Source organism: Schistocerca americana, chromosome 1 (assembly GCF_021461395.2).
Source record: "Schistocerca americana isolate TAMUIC-IGC-003095 chromosome 1, iqSchAmer2.1, whole genome shotgun sequence".
NCBI lineage: Eukaryota > Metazoa > Arthropoda > Insecta > Orthoptera > Acrididae > Schistocerca > Schistocerca americana.
Window position 1 is genome coordinate 1,021,846,533 of NC_060119.1, and position 19,347 is coordinate 1,021,865,879.

Below are 19,347 nucleotides of genomic sequence, written 5' to 3' on the forward strand. Positions count from 1 at the left end.
GTCCAAAGTAAAGAAAGAAATCTGCAAAAGCGTGTATAAAATGAGGGAAAAGAAATGAATGGCCCTGTATTTGGACAGAATGACAGATCACCTGACAAACAAAATGTGTAATTTTAGCTGTTACCTTTCTTTTGAAAAAGCACATTTTGTCAGCAATTTGTTGGATATGATGCAAGTGTAACAATGGGGTTTGGAATTCCTCAAAAGGATGAAAATACAGAAGATATGGAAGCAAGTTTGTGGATGATGAGATCTGATCCCTCAGGTTTTCTTTGTGTGATTGATTAATTGTGTTCTGACACATATTTAACTGAGACTTTTAAGGTGTTCTAGTAGATCACACTGTTGTAAGCAAAGACCAGTAGGGTAGCTGAATAACTTTCATTATTTTGATATGTATTCTACCATGTTTTTCATACAAATGAACTCACTGCTGGCCTTTGCATAAGTATCAAAACTGCCAGTTGATTTTACACGACAAACAAGAACATGGCAGGGCTGTACTGACAGTATCTACTTTGTATGTGTTATCAACATGTGAACTGCAACTCTGTTGGTTGATATGATCACTGGATCTTGTGAAACCTTAGTCAAAACTGAAGAGGGTCTTTTGTTTAGGTACTAGTTCCACATTTGTTTATGTAATAAACACAAGGACTCTGAGGGCATGAGGTAAAATTTAATCGCCCGTTGTAATGGATGTATCAAGGATGTATTGCATCCATGGTATGATTTTCAGTGGTACATATTCAGTGATTTTTTGAATATAAAAATGTGTGAAGCAGTTGCTAATACTCATCTCCCTGTTTCTCACATTTTCAACATTAAGTGTATACTTCTTTTGTTTTACTTCTGCATTGTAATTTCTTTTCAGTGTCCTTACAAAGCTAGTCGAAAAGAACATTTGGATCGACATACTAGTAATGTCCATGGCTGCCATCGTCCTTTCCTGTGTCATCATTGTGGTAAAGCATTTAAAAGGCCGGATGCATTGAAGCAACATTCAGCGGTGCATCTGAATCATCCTCCTTTCACATGTCCTACATGTGATAAAGGATGTCGATCTCGAGCACATCTCAAACAACATTTGGTATGTGAATCTCTTACTTTTTCTGCTAATGCAACTTAAAAAAATACTTCACGACTACATAGTAGTTCATTTCAAGTCTGCAAGGAGGAGGATTTAACTTACCCGCCCCACTGTATTAGTCGACAAAGCAAACCATAGACCTGTTGGTAACATGAACTAACTTGGTTACCAGGTACAGTCAACTTTCACTTCAGTGTTGCGCACAATATTACCCCGCTGTTCCATTGCTGATATGTATAAATTTGTTATTAAGCTTTAATTTCTGTGATATTATGAACAATACAAAGAAATACCAACTTTACAAAAACTTCATGGTTTTTGTCATACAGAACTTGACTTCTATATGAGTAAGGGAACAGATAAAACTGTTCTATCTGTAGAGTTTGCTTTTAAAAGTGCCAGAATGAAAGAGACACCATGTGCAAATGAGACAGCATAGTTTAAAATATTAGATTTTCTGAAGGAAAAAGAAAAGCAGCATCAGAAGTAAAGCAGCCGCTAGAAATGCTTTCTCAAAGCTTTGCCACGAAGTACAGCTATCAGCTACCTGAACTGCCCACCCATAAGCATCCCCTGTCAAAAACCTCTCACAAATGACATTTCCTCTTTGCCATTCCACATTTCAGGCAAATCATTAAATTTCCTAATGAAATCCAGTGGATGCACTTTCCCATATGGTTCAAAATTATTAAATTTCTTACAACTAACAAATGAAGGACTGTTTGGGACACTACGTACTCTATGCTTTAGATTTTGTACCTTTTCCATCTTTTTCTCCATTTCAGCCAATTTTGAATGTACATTTTTATTTACTTTTACCATTTTTTCCTCTACCAATACTGCTCACTTGGTTTCTACCTCCGTTTCTAAATCATTTTTAACCTGATCGATTTGGTTCTCAAGTTTAACCCTGTTTTCAGCATAAAAGTTCCTGGCAGCTTTGACTTCGTCTTTACACTGTTATTCACTTGTCTCCTGCTGCTGCTGTTGCTGCAGTTGTCATCTCCATTCATTGTCTGCACTGCTGCGTTAAAATTCTCCCGGTGAGATGTCTTGTTTATCTCGGTCGGATATGTCCACGAAAGATATGTCCACCTGCTTGCTGATTGGCTGCTCCTGTACTGTGTGGCTGCTTCCATAGAACCCGCTCACTGATTGGCTGCTGTCCTACTGTAGCCTTGAAACCCATGTGCTGATTGGCTGTTACATCTCCTTCATTAAAATCACTGTACTGTAAACCGCTCTTGGTTTCACTGTCAATAAATGATGTAGCCGACAGGTGCACAGTTGCATTTCACAGTTCTTTACTTTCACTGTTCACGACACCCCCATTATACACAGTTAATATGGCCAGTCCAGTACTGGTTAACTTTGATAAGACTCATTAATAGTTTGCAGGCATATGTCATCATACAGCTACAATAGTTTACTGTTGTATATGTATGAGCAGCAAAAACCTAACCACACAGTTCTTGCAGAATAATATGGTACGTATTGAACAGACACTGTCATTGTTTTAACACACGGCCTATTTGTCTTACACTTATTTCACAGTTAAGTTGATGCATTGTTGTTGACCTAATCAGCACAGGTTTCTCGTCTGAAAATCGGCTGTGGACTGACTGTCTTGGGATCAAAAATCGGGCCTTTATATGTCATCACAATAATAGGTACTAAAACTATACATTGTTTGATGTTTAATTTACAGAAATTACAAGTAAAATGTAACTCATTAAATTAAATGAATACATCGAAGAATTGGTTCTTTTTAACACGAAGGTTAAGCCGAATTATTTGTTTAAACATATATAATCGTACAAACAATACTTGGGACAAAACTTGTAATTACTTTGGAATTAATTAAGAGCTGACTTTGCTAACATGTTTTTGAATAGAGCCAAATAAATACTATAAGAATCCTAGTGATTCTTTTTCCTAATGTTCATAATTATTACAGAATTTATATTTGCTGTAAGTCAACAATAGAATTTAAGTCATGGAACAATTACTGATTTCACCCTTTAATAAAAGATATTAACTAGGAATAGTCAAAATAAATCGGGAAATTAATTACATACACACAACTAAGCACAAAATTAGATCTGGTGCTATATTTTTTAAAACTGAGGGCCAACCTTTCCCTTTTATGAAAATGCAGATTATACTCACGTATGTTAGTGATAATTAGTCAAAAATGAAAAAATGAATTTAAGGAGGCAGATGGCAAAACAAGAGAGGAAGTATAAAGATCCCAGCTAGCTTCGTCACAGAATCAGTAAATGGATTTAAGCCCTCTGTCCAGACACTGTGTGACCATAATGGCATTGAAACAGAGAATTATGCAGAAAAGACTGAAATACTAAACATATTTTTCCAAAACTGTTTCACAGAGGAAGATTTCTCTGTAGTACCTCCTCTAAATAATCGGACTAATGAAAAATGATAGATATTGAAGTAAGTGACGATGGGATAGAAAAGCTTTTGAAGTCACTCACCAGAGGAAAGATCTCTGGATTTGTACTAATATGATTCTACATAGAATATGCGAAAGAATGGTCCTCTTCTAGCACCAGTGTACTGTAGGCCTCTGGAGGACACATCGTTCCCAGTGACTGGAAAAAAAATACAGGTCATTCTCATTTTCAGGAAGGGTCGTCAAACAGACACACGAGACTATAGACCTATATCTTTGGCATCGGCATATTGTAGCATTTTGGAACACGTTTTATGCTCACTTATTACAATATTTCTGGAACTGAAAATCTCCTCTGTAGGAATCAACATGGGTTCTGATCGTTTGGAATCCAGCGTACGCTGTTCATCAAAAAGATCCAGAAAGCAGTAGATACAGTTATACAGGAGATGCTTTGTTCCTTGATTTCTAGAAGGCTTTCGATGCAGTGCTGCATTGCCACCTCATAAACAAAATTTGAGCATGGAGAGAAGTCTTCAGACATAAAAGTAACTTGAGTGTATCCCAAGGGAGTCTGCTTTTTATGGATGAGACTGTTGTATACAGAGAAATCACAACACTAGAAAATTGTAGCAAAATGCGAGAAGGCCTGCAGAGAATTGCTCGGCACAGGGAGTGACAATTGGCCCTCAATATAAACAAATGTAATGTATTGCATATACATAGACAGAAAGGCCCATTATTGTATGATTATTCAATTGCAGAACAACCACCAGAAGTACTTACTTTTTTAAAATATGTGGGAGTATATGTACAGAGTGACCACATAAAACTAGTCACAGGTAAGCCAGATTCCAGACTGAGATTCTTTGGAAGAATCCCCAGGAAATGTAGTCCATCAGCAAAGGAGGTAGCTTACAGAACCCTCATTTGATCAATACTTAAATATTGCTCATCAGTCTGGGATCCGTACCAGATAGGATTGATAGAGCAAATAGAAAAGATCCAAAGAAAAGCAGAGAGTTTCATTACAGGTTCATTTAGTAAGCACGAAAGCATGACAGAGATGCTCAGTGAACTCCAGTGGCAGATGCTGCAAGAGAAGTGTTCTGCATCACAAATTGGTTTAATGTTAAAGCTCTTAGAGTGTACATTCCTAGAAATATGAACCAATGTACTGTTTCCTCCTGTGTGTATCTTGTGAAAAGACCATGAAGATAAAACTAGATATTTGAGCCCACACAGAGGCATACCAGCAAATGTTTTTCCTGCAAACCATTCATAACTGGAACAGGAAAAGAGGGAAGTGACAGTGTGCACAAAGTACCCTCTGCCACACACTGCAAGGTGGCTTTCTGAGTATAATGTGATGTCAACACATTGATTTCCTTGTTTTCAATATTTCCAGTGATACTGAGTGGAACAAATGCTGAACTAGCTGATGATCGTATGTATCACATTTTTATTAAAATGTTTTTATTCAGTAATAATATTCCTTATGATTATTGTCAATTATCATCGTACTGACAAATAACTTTTACCTTTTCATACCTTTTCAGTCTGTGCACTCAGCTCGAAGACTGTTTCTGTGTGAGCTCTGTGGAGCTTCGTTCAAGACTCGTGCTGTTCAGCGAAAACATATTCTCACGATTCATCATCATCCAAAAGCTTATTCATGCATGAATTGTTCCCGAAGGTTCAACACAAAGTATGCATTAAGACGCCACATGAAACAACATTTGTAAGTACCGTTTGATTAGATTTTTAGATTAGATTTACTTTCATTCCAATTGATCCATAGTGAGGAGGTCCTCCAGGATGTAGAACATGTCGGAAAAACAATAATACATGACAGATATTTATAACTGAAACAAATAAGTTAATGTACCCAAGTGGAATGATCGTCTTTTTTTTTTAATTAACACTATATAAAAGAATCATTTTACAAACACTAATGCACTGAATTTAAAATAAATTTTTCTTTATTTATAAGGTAATAATGCGCGCGCGCGCGCGCGCGCGCGCACACACACACACACACACACACTTATTTACAATGAACATGAACACATTACTGCACTGAAATTGTGCAGAAGTTATATTGTACGAAGGGTTTATTTCAATAGTGGTATAAGCCCATTTTTGTTCATTTTGAGATACTGAGTCCTAAAGTAAAATGAGCACTGAAAAAGCTGCAGTTGAGATACCAGAAATATTCAAGCATATGGCTTCTTGCTTGAGATGAACCTTTCTTTCTTTTTGTTTGGTTCATTAAGTTCAGAAGCATTATAGGAAGAAAGGCAGATGTAATGGACTTGTACCACTATTGAAATAAGCCCTACACACACACACACACACACACAAATCAGTTGGTTCTACTGAGAAATTCATCAATGGAGTAGAAGGAGTTGGCCACCAATAAATCCTTAAGGCTTCTCTTAAACTGAATTTCATTGGTTGTTAAGCTGTTTATGGCTGCTGGCAAGTTATTGAAAATGTGTGTTCCTGAATAATGCACACCTTTTTGTACAAGAGTAAGTGACTTGTGAAGATTACTTATTTTTAGTGTTGATTCCATGAATTGTGCTGTTGGTTTGAAAAAGTGATCTATTTTTAATGACAAATTTCATTAAGGAATAAAATACTGGGAAACAGTAGTTAGTATCCCTAGTTCCCTAAACAGGCTTCTGCAGTATGCTCTTGAGTTGACACCACATATAATTCTTAGTGCACGTTTTTGTGCCTGGAAAACTTTAGGTTGGTTTGATGAATTACCCCAAAAAATAATCCCATATGACATTATGGAATAAAAGTAAGCATAGTATGCCAGCTCTTTCATTTTTATATCCCCTATGTCTGGCACAATTCGCATTGCAAATAGAGATTTGGTAAGACGTTTCAGCAGTTCTGTGGTGTGCTCCTCCCAGCTGAATTTATTATCAAGCTGTAATCCCAAGAATTTAACACTGTCCACTTCTTTTCTCTGGTTGTCATCGTATGTTAGGCATATACTCATGGGACACCCCTTACAAGTTCTGAACTGCATGTAGTGTGTTTTTTCAAAGTTTAGTGACAAAGTACTGGCTAGGAACCAGTGATTAATGTCCACAAATATTTTATTAGCTGATCTTTCTAAGACTACACTTGATTTTCTATTTATTGCAATGTTTGTATCATCAGCAAACAAAACGAACTTGGCATCTGGTAATGTTACTGATGAAAGGTCATTGACATACACACGAAAAAGTAAGGGCCCTAAAATGGAACCTTGTGGGATCCCCACATTTAGTTCCCAGTTGGATGATGCCTGATAGCTTAATACATGTCTCTTTCCTAATTACACCCTTTGTTTCCTGCCAGAGATATAAGATTTGAACCATTTTGTAGCATTTCCTGTCACACCATAATATTCTAATTTACTTAAAAGGATATTGTGATTTACACAGTCAAATGCCTTTGACAGATCACAAAAGATACCAGTTACCTGCAATTTTTGTCTTATGAATTAAGCACATTTTCACTGTAAGTGTGGATAGCCCTTCTCAGTATCAGAACCCTTTAGAAATCCGAACTGCGACTTTCACAGTATGTTATTTGAGATAAGATGGCTATAAAGCCAACTGTACATTACTTTTTCTAAAATTTTTGAGAATGCTGGCAAGAGTGAAATTGGATGGAAATTTTATGCTATTTCTTTATCTCCCTTCTTAAACAGTGGCTTAACTTCAGCGTACTTCAACCATTCAGGAAATATTCCACTGATATAAATTTTGTAATATTACATATCACAGTTTTAAATATAGTCTTTAGTTGTTTGTTCAAGATTGCTTAATGGAACACTTTTGGTTGAAACTTCTAGTTCCCAACAAGTAATGAGCCTCCGGAGAGCCCAATGTCTTAGGGAATATGCCATTGAAAGAGAGCTACACAACACATTGTGTCACGTAGAAATCTTGTAGATATTACCAAAGGAGATTTGAAAGATGAATGAGCTCCAGAGGGTATTGTTGATATGCAATATATTATGAAAAGGTTGAATGGGAATCTTGTAAAATCTGAATCCTTTATCCTTACCTTCAATAGCACGAAATTCTTGGAGCATATCAAGGTAGGTTTTCTCTTGCTTAAAAATGTCGCCCTATGTCCCCAACCCAATGTGCTGTTTTCAATGCCAGCACTTTGGGTACACCACTTTAGGGTGTAAAGGAGAAGCCACTTGTGGCAAATGGGTTAAGGACACCCATGAATGTCTCATTTGTTCATCTCCTTTAAAGTGTGTCTATTGTTCTGCAGATCACCCTGTTGTCTAGAGTAGTGACTGTGGTGTCTGCCGTGAAGACAGGAAGATAATGGAGCTTAAACAATGAAGTGCATCCCATATAGTGAGGCCAAAAAGATCTGTGAGGCTTGCAGCCTCCCACTTTCACTACATCTTTTGCACCTGCTTTTAAAAAGCCTATTGCAACAGCCAGTGCCTCTACACAAAAGGAGGTTGCTAGTGTCAGCTCTACCATCTGCCTTTGTCAGTGCACATGTAAAGTTGGTGTCTTTCAGAGTCCATAGGCATGCCCCCTCCCCTCGAGAACCTCACAAAAAAAGCATAATAGCCAATGTTGCAGAGTTCCTGGCACCTTCAAAGATAGAGTCTGTCTGGTAAACAGTCCAGTACTGCCACTACCACCATTGTGGTAGGTCCTAGAAAACCTCCCAGACAAAAGTAAAAAAAGAAGAAAAAATAGCAAACGGGAAGCTTTCTCTGCAGGTGAAAACAATTTCTACTGCTTTCAAAGTCAATGGAATGTTGAGTCTGTCCAGAGCGATCATCTTGCCCAAGACTGAAACTGCACCCATCGCTGGCACCCCACCCCAGTGGATCACCTCCGTGATAGTGGCTCCTATATTACATTGGAAGTGAATGGGTTCAGGACTCATGTGGAGGAACTGAAACTCCTAGCACAGCCACACCCCTTGTTGTTGTGTTTACAGGAAACACATTTTAAAGTTATTGATGCCCCTGTGCTGCGGGGCTATACTCTTCACCACAAGGATGACCTGACTGCCAAAGGAGCCATTGGAGGGACTGTTGTGTTTGTCAATGATGCGCACCACTCCTCTGTTCTCTCCGTGGTTACTGACCTACAAGCAGCAGTCTTTGAAGTTCACACGGATGAGAAGATCACTGTCTGCTCAATGTATTTATCCCAAAAAATACTTTAGACTCTGTGGCTCTCACAGGCCTTATAGAGCAACTCCACCTCATTTCTCATACTGGCAGACTTCAGTGCTCACAATGCATTATAGGGCTCAAATTCTATTTGCTCTAGGAGTCAATTTTTGGAGTCTCATGATGTCTCAGGAGCAGTGCACTTTCATCACAAGCAATCCCACTCATTTCTCAGCTGCTGCCAGATCGCCCTCAACTATCGACCTCTCTTTCTTCTCTCCAGCCCTCACAGACTATGCTCAGTGGAAAGCAACTGTTGGCTTTCATTCCAGTGACCACTGTTGATGTGGATACACCTACCAGCTGCCGGGATGGTTCCTTTAAAAGGGCACGGCCGATTTCCTTCCCAATCCTTCCCTCACCCGAGCTTGCGCTCCGTCTCTAATGACCTCGTTGTCGACGGGACGTTAAACACTAACCACCACCACCACCACCTACCAGCTGGAGCATTACTAGAAGGGAAGCTGCTAAAGTGGAGGATCAGTACAGCTAACTGGATGCATTCAGGCAGCTTGCTGTATTTGAACACTGAGGCAGCTTCCAGGAGAGGGTGGGTCACATCACTTGAGTGATCCACCATGCCACATACTTGTCTTCTGGCTGGTTTGATTCCTCTCTTGTGTCAGCCTGTTCATCTCAGAGAAGCACTTGCAACCTATGTCCTCAGTTATCTCCTGGCTGTATTCCAGTCTCTGTCTTCATCTACAGTTTTTACCCTCTGCAGCTCCCTCTACCACCATGGAAGTTATTCCATGATGTCTTAACAGATGTTCTATCATCAGGTTCCTTCTAATTGTCAGTGTTTTCTAATTATTCTTTTCTAATTCTGTGGAGAACCTCCTCATTCCTTACCTTATCAGTCCACCTAATTTTCAACATTCTTCTGTAGCATGCTTCGATTCTCTTCTGTTACAATTTTTCCCACAGTCCATGATTCACTACCATACAATGCTGCACTCCAAATGTACATTCTCAGAAATTTCCTCCTCAAATTAAGACCTATGTTTTATACTAGTAGACTTCTCTTGGCCAGGAATGCCCTGTTTGCCTGTGCTAGTCTGCTTTTTATGTCCTCTTTCCCTTTCCGTCATGGGTTATTTTGCTGCCTAGATAGCAGAATTCCTTACCTTCATCTACTTCATGCTCACCAGAGATGACTTATCCACATCAAAAATTTCAGGACACCTTAGGAGACCCCTGTACCATAGTGACTGATAAGTGCCAATCAGCAATCCGGGTCAGGCATGCAGCACTGTTATGGGTTACATGCTGCCCAACAGCAGACAGCCTCACAACCTTTCAAGTCACAAGAGCCAGGCTCAACAGGTAATTAAAGAGAGCAACAAAGGGTTATGGTAATCGTTCCTGGACACTATCAGCTGTTCCACATGTTATAAAAAGTGTGGAGAGCCATCAGAAGGATTTCCAGCAAATGCAGTCATTTACCAAAAGCAGCATTGCTAAAACATGGGTGTCTTCAAACAACACGCGGAGACATCACTCAGGTGATGGCAGGCCATTTTCTGACTACTGCAAATGCCAACCATGTAACCATAGAGGGGTGCCAGGTGGACTTCAGATCCAAAAATCATGAGTCTTATAAGTGTCCTTTCTCTCTGTGGGAACTGGATTTAGCTCTGTATGAGGCTCATGATATTGCACCCAGTCATGACCAAGCCCAGCACAGCATGCTTCGACATTTGCGAGCAGCATCAAAGCAAATCCTCCTCGAAAGTTTTAGTTTAATATGGCAGGCAGGCCACTTTTGCAACCCGTGGAGAGAGGCAATTTTGCTACCTCTCCTCAAACCAGGTAAGAGCCAAACATGTCCTAGTAGTTACCAGAGCATCTCCTTAATGAAAGGAAGACCCTGGAGCAAATGGTTAACCATCTGCTAGTCTGGATTTTAGAGACTATGCAACTCCTTTACTGCACTCAGTGTGGATCAGGAGATTTCAATCCACTGTCAACAACTTGACCCTACTTAGCATTTACATAACCGTCACTGTATCAGTATATTCTTTGACATCAGTAAGGTGTACTACATTACTTGGAGACACACTATTGTATAGCATCTCCACCATTGGGGTTTGAATGGCCACCTATCCATCTTTATATAGTTTTTCCTGCCTCGGTGCTTGTTTAGGTTCTGAGTTATTAATGTGCTGTTGGATCATCTGAAGCAGGAGAATGGTGTTCCTCAGGACAGTGTTTTTAAAGTTACCCTCTTTGACATAGCTGTGAACATTATCACATCTGTTCTAACAATACTCCTTACGTGTTGATGATTTTGCAATTTTCTGTTTCTCCTCCAGTGTTGCAACAGTGACTCATCAATTGTGACTTACAGTGCAGAGGTTAGAGCAGTGGGCTACAAAGATGGGTTTTTAGTTTTCTGCAGATAGTGTGTGTGTGTTCATTTTAACCATTCGTGTCGTATTTTAATTTACCTAACTTGCATGTATGGAACGCCATTCTGTATTTTAAAGACTTAGTGAAATTTCTAGGCCTCATTGTTGACTCCAAACTATTGTGTTTACCACACCTGAGAGACCTAAAAGCCAGAACCCAGAAGGCACTGAACATCTTAAAGTGCCTTAGCCACAGGTCTTGGGGAGTGAACTGGAAGTGTCCATTCCAGTTTTGTAAGGTCTTACTGTGATTGTGGCTAGACTATGAGTGCACAGTCTATGGATCAGCGAGGTCTTCTTATCTGAAGATCATTGGCACTATCCACCACAAGGGGATTAGGCTGGCCATGGGTGCTTAGAGAACCAGCCCATACCTACACTCTGTGCTGAGGCTTGGGAACCATCACCCACCATCTAGTGGCAGCTGCTTATGGTGCAGCAGGCGTGTAAGTTATTCGCTGCTCCAAATTCGCCTGCATACTGTACTGTTGCTCATCCATCTCTGGAATGCCTTTTCTCCTTGCTGAAGTCATGTACCCACAGGCAGTGTGTGTGTTGGAGTCACTTGGTGTGGAGTAAGTACAACTCCAAATCCAGGGTTTTAACTACTTGCCACCCTGATTACTGCAGAGTCCCAGAGTAGATTTAGATTTAGTGCAGTGCAAGGGAGTTTGCACTCATATATATGTTTTCAATAATTGATTTTATGACATTTTATTGAGCTCCTTAACTCTGTAGCTTTATTTACAGATGGATCTGAACAGGGGGACTCCTTTAGTTGCTCTGTTGTTTTCCTTGATCTTGTCCTCAAGCTCCAACTCCTCGAGACTTTACTATCTTTGATGCAGAATAATATGTGATTTGCAGGCACTGGCATAGATGAGACGTTTCGAATGCTAAATTCCACATCTTTTCCAATTCCATGAGTACCCTTCAGTCTCTTAATGCTTGTACCCAGCAGATAAAGTAGCCAAGAACATCCAAGACACTGCTTTCCACATACAACAGTTGGGGAAGGAGGTCCTTTATTCTGGGTACCAGGGCACCTGATATAACAGGGAACAAAAAGGCAGATGTTGCAGAATGATCAGCCAGCCACTTATCCCTGTGCTCTGTTTTAGTTTTCCTCTTGCCGTACTTAGATTTCCTTAGAGATTTCAGAACATCTGAACAATTTTCACACTTTCTTCCATGATGTGAGCTAGTGTGACTACATGGGTGATCATAGGTAAGACTGCTTTTTATCTCTTTTCTCCCATTTTCATTTCTGCTAATTTCATATGGACACTGATAACCTCATCGTTGTTCCCCCTCCACATACGTGGTATTTCTTCCAAATTACAAAGACTCCCATCATGACATTGGGCCCTGTGAAATCATCTTATTCATGGACAGTCATTCTTTGTCATATATAATATTGTGACTGAAGATGTAAGTAATTAACTTTCTATGTTAATTGGTGCATAAATAAATCTTTTATACTTTTGACATACCAGTGGTTGGATCCAGTCATGCAACTGTTTATTGTAAAGAAGTTATGTTCTCAACACTATCAAGGGGAACCATCTAAGTTGCTTGTATCCTACTCCCATGGGAGTATTGCTACCCATCAAACACATTTCATTCCCATCCCCTCACCTATCAACCACTCACAGTGTAAAAGCCTTGCTTTGCTGATTTAATCATCTTCTCTCATATCCAGAAACCTCCTTCATGTCTTATAAAATGCATTGTTCTTAACCACCCCCCTTGACTCCTAACATTATGGCAACTTATTCTTTAAAATCAAAACTTAGGTTTAATCATGCTACACTTATGAAGGGTCTGCTTTCCTTTGCTCATCCCCATGTGTAGAAGCATTTCTCCTCCACCCACTTTTCTGATCACAGTCAATCCAAAGCACAAATTCAACCTTGTCTTCTTTAGTTTTCAATATCTCTCAAACTATAATAAACCATCTCTTCCATCCAGACACTCTTTGGTAGCCTTGTAAGAATTCCTCACATTTAACTTGGTTTCTTTCCCCAAAATCCATTCCCAGTGAATCCAAATCACAACTGTTAACAAACAGTTGTACATGACCTGAAGCTAATCATTCTTCCCAATGGCAGGAGCTACTCCGCTGCAGTCATGAAAGGCGGTGATTACATGTCTGAGAGCCTACGAGAGCTTTCCAACACCTTTGCGTATAGATCTTATCTCTGTGATTGCAGATGACAAATTAAACCAGGTACTGTTCACTATGATCCCATACCAAAGTCTTGTATGGCATCTAACAATTCCAGGAAATATTGGCCTCTTCATGCAGGTTCGAGGTTAGAATAGGCCCAATGTATTCCTCACTGTCGTAAGAGGTGATTGAAAGGAGTCTCCTACTTTTCGGCCTTCAGTATTACTGTCACCTTTTAGGATTTGACCTCCACAATTCCAAAATTTTTTAGAAGTGCAGGCCATTTGGAGAAGGACCCATATGTGGTGCATCATGTATCCATCGGGCGCGGAGACCTTCCGCAGCTATTATTGTCATGGCTCTTCTACTCCACCTGTAATCCAGCTATTTGCTATTTGAGTGAGGACACCTTACAGGGTGCATCATCTACATCCTTTGTCCACTGTCCTCATCTGCACCCATGATGATGATGGAGCTCTTCACACACGATGGCCACTGTGGTAGCCAGTCCTTCATAGAGGGGTCATCATGTACCCTCATGGATGTAGCCCGTGACAACACTGAAATTGCACTGCTGATGCCTGAGATGCAAACTCCCCAAATATGCCAAGGAGCAGATACCCGTGTTCTTGGGGCATCAGGACTCCCAGCAACTGCCATCACACCAGGTGACCTTTGCTGTGGCTGATTGGGTGGCATTAGCGTGGATGATCTGCAATGAAGTGAAGTGGATGAAGTTGTCTGATGCTGGTGGTCGAATTGCTCCAGCAGCCTCTAAATCATTCCCTTCCCTGGCAACATTGTGGGAGGAACTTAGGGCTAAAGATCAAGGAGAAGCATATTCTCCTCAGTACTTAGTTTGTGCATGGTCTGATGGGGAATTCTTGTTGACAACAAAGCCCGTTTTTCTTTTTGGGAACTTAAAGAACAAATTTGGAGAAATGGTGGGAATATCCAAAATGCGGAACAGGTCAGTCCTTATAAAAACGGCATCCCTTGCCCAGTCATGTGCATTACTTGCCTGTGCCAAGCTGGCTGATGTCCTGGTCTCAATTGCCCCCCCCCCCCCCCCATAAGAGCTTAAACGTAGTCCAGGGAATTATATTCCATAGAGATCTCCTCTTGCAGTCCGATGACAAGTTGTGTCCCAACCTCCTGTGACAAAGTGTACACTTTATCAGGTGTATGTATAGGAGACCTAAGGACAACAGGGTTGCTACCAGTGCCTTCATCTTGGCCTTTGAGGGTGATATGTTGCCTGAAAAGATCAAGTTGATGGTCTGCTGGTGTGATGTCAAACCCTGTGTTCCTTTCCCTATACAGTGCTTCAAATGCTAGAAATTTGGACACATGTCCTCTCGATGTAATGCCAGCCTCACATGTCAGGAATGCGGACATCTGTCACACAAGAACATTCCTTGTGCCCTCCTCCCATTTGTGTCAACTGCTGAGAGCACTATTCCTTCTGTTCGCCAGACTGCACTGTTTATCAGAAAGAGAGGAAGATAATGGAATATAAGACTCTGGATAGGCTGACCTACACGGAGACAAAAAGGAAATGCAAACTTCTCAACGCGGTACACAAGATTTCCTCATATGCTACAGCTATGGCATCACCACCCTTTATGAAAACGGCATCCCTAACAGCTTTGCCTCTTAAAGTGGACCTCTAGGGCCGGCAGACCTTGATGGTTCAGGACACTCATCTTCCCATTGCTCCCCTAACATCTACTTTGGTAGCAATGACCCCCCAGCCATCAGTGACATTGGTCCCCACCCCTTGGCCGTAGAAGTAACAGTAACAGCCTCCTCCAGCTCCTCTTGCAATAAAGGGGTCTATTGGGACATTACCTTCCAAGGCTTGTACTGCTGTGAAGCCAGACACCAGCCAGTGACTGACAGAGCCACAAGGTGCTGGTCATAGGGCCTTGCAATCATCATCGGTTCCTGAGGCATACTTAGGTAAGCCCTCCCAACCGAAGAAACCAAAAGAGAAGTTAGAGGTTAGAAAGAAGAAAACCATGAAGAAAAAAGAGACCCCAGTGGCTCCCACACCACTGCTTCCTGCAAGTTCCCATTCTGAAGATGAGGTGGAGATCTTAGTGTCCTCCGAGGACCTAGTTCTCACCGGTGCCTTGTAACCAATGTACACAGAGACCACAAGCCCTCAACAGGTGTATGCAGGCGACCCTGAGACATAAACTGCCTCCTTGGTCCCATCATGCCTTCCCAGGCAACAGAAAGCATCATTCTCCTGTGAAACTGCGGCAGTTTTATCCCCCACCTGGCTGAGCTATGACAACTCTTAAGCATTACACCTGCTTTTCGTGTTGCCCTTCAGGAAATCTGGTTTCCAGCAATGTGGAACACCCGCCCCCCCCCCCCCCCCCCACCCCCCACCCCCCCACCCCCACTCTTCGTGGCTATTTGGGGTATTAAAAATCGCAATGACTGTAACAGGATGTCAGGTGGAGTATGTATAAATGTCCTTACCTCTGTCTATATCAAACCCGTGCCACTTCAAACACCTTTAAAAGCTGTGGCTGTCAGGGTGTTGACAACACAGGAAATTACCATCTGCAACTTCTGTCTTCCTCCAGATGGTGAAGTCCCACAACATGTATTGGCTACTATAATTTCTTAACTCGCTCCACCTTTTCTAGTTCTGGGTGATTTTCAACAACCGTAACCCTTTGTGGGGTGGATCTAAGATTACTGGCTGTGGTAAAGATGTGGAAAGCCACTAGCTCAACTTGACCTTTGCCTCCCAAATACAGGTGGCCCCACTGATTTCTGTGTGGCACAGGGCAAATACTCAGCCACTGAGTTCTCGGTTTGCAGTTGTGGCCTTCTATCGTCTATCCACTGGAGACCTCATGATGACTTGTGTGGTAGTCACCACTTTGCACTCTTCCTGTCCCTCCCGGGCATTCCTCACGTGGGCACTTGCCCAGGTGGGCTCTTACCAAGGCTGACTGGGATGCTTTCATGTCTGCTACCTCTGTTGGATCTCCATCGCTTGGTAACATCAGTGTGATGATCCAGAATGTTACTACCACCACTGTTTCTGTGGCTGAATTGCTTGGCTATTCCTTGTTCCTCAGGTTGTCCCCAGTGGAAGACAGTGCCTTGGTGGTTGCTGGAAATTGCTGCAGGCATTAGGGATCGGAAGTGGGCACTACGGTGTCGTAAGCAGCACCCATCAATGGAGCAACTCATTGCCTTCAAACGGCTGCATGCCCAGACCTGTCAACTAATCAAAAGATAGAAGCAGGAATGCTGGGAATGGTATGTCCCCAACATTGGAACACGAACTTGTCCTTCCCAGGTTTGGACTAAGCTCAGACACCTTTACAGCTATCAGATCTTTGGAGTTATACCTGGGATTTCCACACATGGAGCTGTATACACCGACCCAGATGCAATCACAGAGTGTTTTGCCAAGCATTATGCTCAAACCTCTGCATCTGAGAATTACCACCCTGCCTTTTGTACCCTAAAACAGCAGGTAGAACGACAACACCTATCTTTTACTACATGCCACACTTAGTCTTATAATGCTCCATTCAGTGAGTGATTTCTCAGTGCCCTTGCATATTTCCCTGACACAACCCTTGGACCAGACCACATCCATCTCCAAATGTAGTTAAACATCTGTCAGTGCATTATCAGTGCCACCTCTTCGACCACACCCGAAGCGATATTGAATTCCTATTGCAGTAGCGAGAAAGTATCATTATTCCAGCGCCAAAACAGTAAAAGCCCATTAGATATGGATTGCTATCGTCCTACTAGCCTCACCAATGTTCTGTGCAAGCTGCTCAAATGTATCGTGAGCTGGCAGTTTGTGTTGGCTCCTGAGTCTCGTGGTCTTCTGGTTCCATCCCAGGGCAGTTTTCGCCAAGGTCGCTCCACTATTGACAACTTGGTATATCTGGAGTCTGCCATCATTACCTTATTGCCGACTTTTCCACCTGCTGACGAAAGCCTGTGACACCACTTGATGATGCCACATCCTCACTACATTGCACGGGTGGGGTATCCCGGGTCAGCTGCCGATTTTTACACGAAACTTTTTGTCACTCCGCACCTTCAGAGTTCGAGTCAGTGATTCATACAGTTCCACTTGTATCCAAAAGAATGGGATTCTGCAGAGCTCTGTACTTAGTGTCCCACTCTTTTTTTGTGGACATTAATGGTCTAGCAGCAGCTGTGGGGTCCTGCCGACTTTTGTGTTTTCCTTTGCTCATCTACTATTGGTGTGGCTGAACATCGACTGCAGGGAGGCATACGAAAGGCGCAGACATGGGCCCTTACCGGCGGCTTTCAGTTTTCAGCCGCCAAGACTTGGGTCATGCACTTCTATCGGTGTCATAAAGCTCACCCGCACCCACAACTTTATCTTGATGACCATCTCCTTAACCTAGTGGACTCTTATCACTTTTTAGGACTGGTTTTCGACACCCAGTTGGCTTCCCCATCTTTGTCGGCATAAGCAAAAGTTGTGGTAGCACCTTAACATTCTTCAATGCCTGAGTCACACCAACTGGGATGCAGGTCGCCCTACTCTGTTGCAGCTGTATAAAACCCTTGTACAGTTCCGCCATGACTATAGCATATAGTTCAGCGTCGCTCTCAACATTGCAGATACTAGACCCTATACATCATTGTAGAGTTTGACTTGTGATGGTAGCTTTCCGTACGAGCCCAGTGAACAGCCAACTGAGATCCCTCCATTGCTGATCAGTCAATGACAACTGCTCACCAGTTATACCGCACTTATTCACAGCTCGCCTAACCATCCAAGTTACCACCTCCTTTTCCCTGACATAACGATCCACATCCCGAAATGCCAACCCAGATCAGGGATTACAGTTGCAGTATGTATCCAATCCCTTCTCACTGAACTCGAGTCTTTCCCTCTGCCACCTCTCCTCCAGGTCCACTCATTTACACCTCCATGGTGTATACCTTGACAACAGCTTCGTCTGGACCAATAACAAATCCCAAAAGAGTCAGTACACCCTGCAACCCTCCATCACTTGTGTCTCTCTGTTCTTGATGTGCCCCAGGATTCACTGGTAGTTTACATTGATGGCTCAATACTTGATGGTCATGTTGGGTTTGCTTATGTTCATGGAGGACCTGCTGCACAGTGCTTATTGCCAGATGACTGCATTGTTTTCACTGCAGAGCTGATAGTTATCCCTGGTGCTCTTGAGCATATCCGATCAAGTGCCGGCGAGTCCTTCCTTATTTATGATGATTCCTTGAGCGCCTTACAAGCTCTCTTACCAGTGCTATCCGTGCCGTCCTTTGGTAATGACCATCCAAGAGTCCGTATACATCCTCAAACAATGTGGACGGTCAGTGGTCTTCATATGGACCCCGGGACTCGTCAGAATCCCGGGAAATGAACTTGCTGACAGGCTACCCAAAGAGGCTACTTGTACACTGCAAGTTTTTTGGGTTCTGGAATACAGAATGGCACTTGCTGACTTTGCTGAATAAGTTACATATGGTAAAGGAGACAGTGACTGTGTCGAGGCCCCTCATGCGAGTCTCGTGTAAGGACTCCATTGTCCTTTGTCGGCTCTGCATCAGCCTATTTAGCTGACTCATGTTCAACTCCTATGTCACAAGGACCCACATCAGTGTTGCTGTGGACTGTACAGTTTCAGACAAGGTCCTCCAACTTATTGTTCAGCCCTGCAGTTAACATTTTGTTGATCAGTTCGCCTGTCAGTACGATGCAGAAGCACGCTACAGCCACCTGAACACCTTCCTTCAGGAGACAGGAATTAACTGAATGGAATGACCTGCATATATGATGACGTGCCCATGGTTGAGCATGCTTGGCACCAGTTGAAACTTGCAATGTGCTGTTGCAAGAATTCTTGTCACACAATGGGTGACCTCAGTTCAGTCACCGAACAGTGGGTTAGGCTTGAACAGCAATGTCTCTGATATCTTCTGGGCAGCATACCAAAGAGGATCCAAACAACTTACAATGCAAAGAGGGGAGGAACATGGTACTGA

The 19,347-nt window shown here is 42.1% G+C and overlaps 1 protein-coding gene across 2 annotated transcripts in view; it reads left to right on the top strand.

Moving 5' to 3' along the window:
* Nucleotides 1–19,347, top strand: part of LOC124616433 (zinc finger protein 64-like) — a 108,561-nt gene that overhangs the window by 72,397 nt on the left and 16,817 nt on the right. For both annotated transcript variants that reach the window (XM_047144744.1, XM_047144751.1), the window contains exons 8-9: nt 875–1,090; nt 5,063–5,244. In XM_047144744.1, the coding sequence (XP_047000700.1) occupies nt 875–1,090; nt 5,063–5,244 (398 nt within the window). The remainder of the gene's footprint in view (nt 1–874; nt 1,091–5,062; nt 5,245–19,347) is intronic.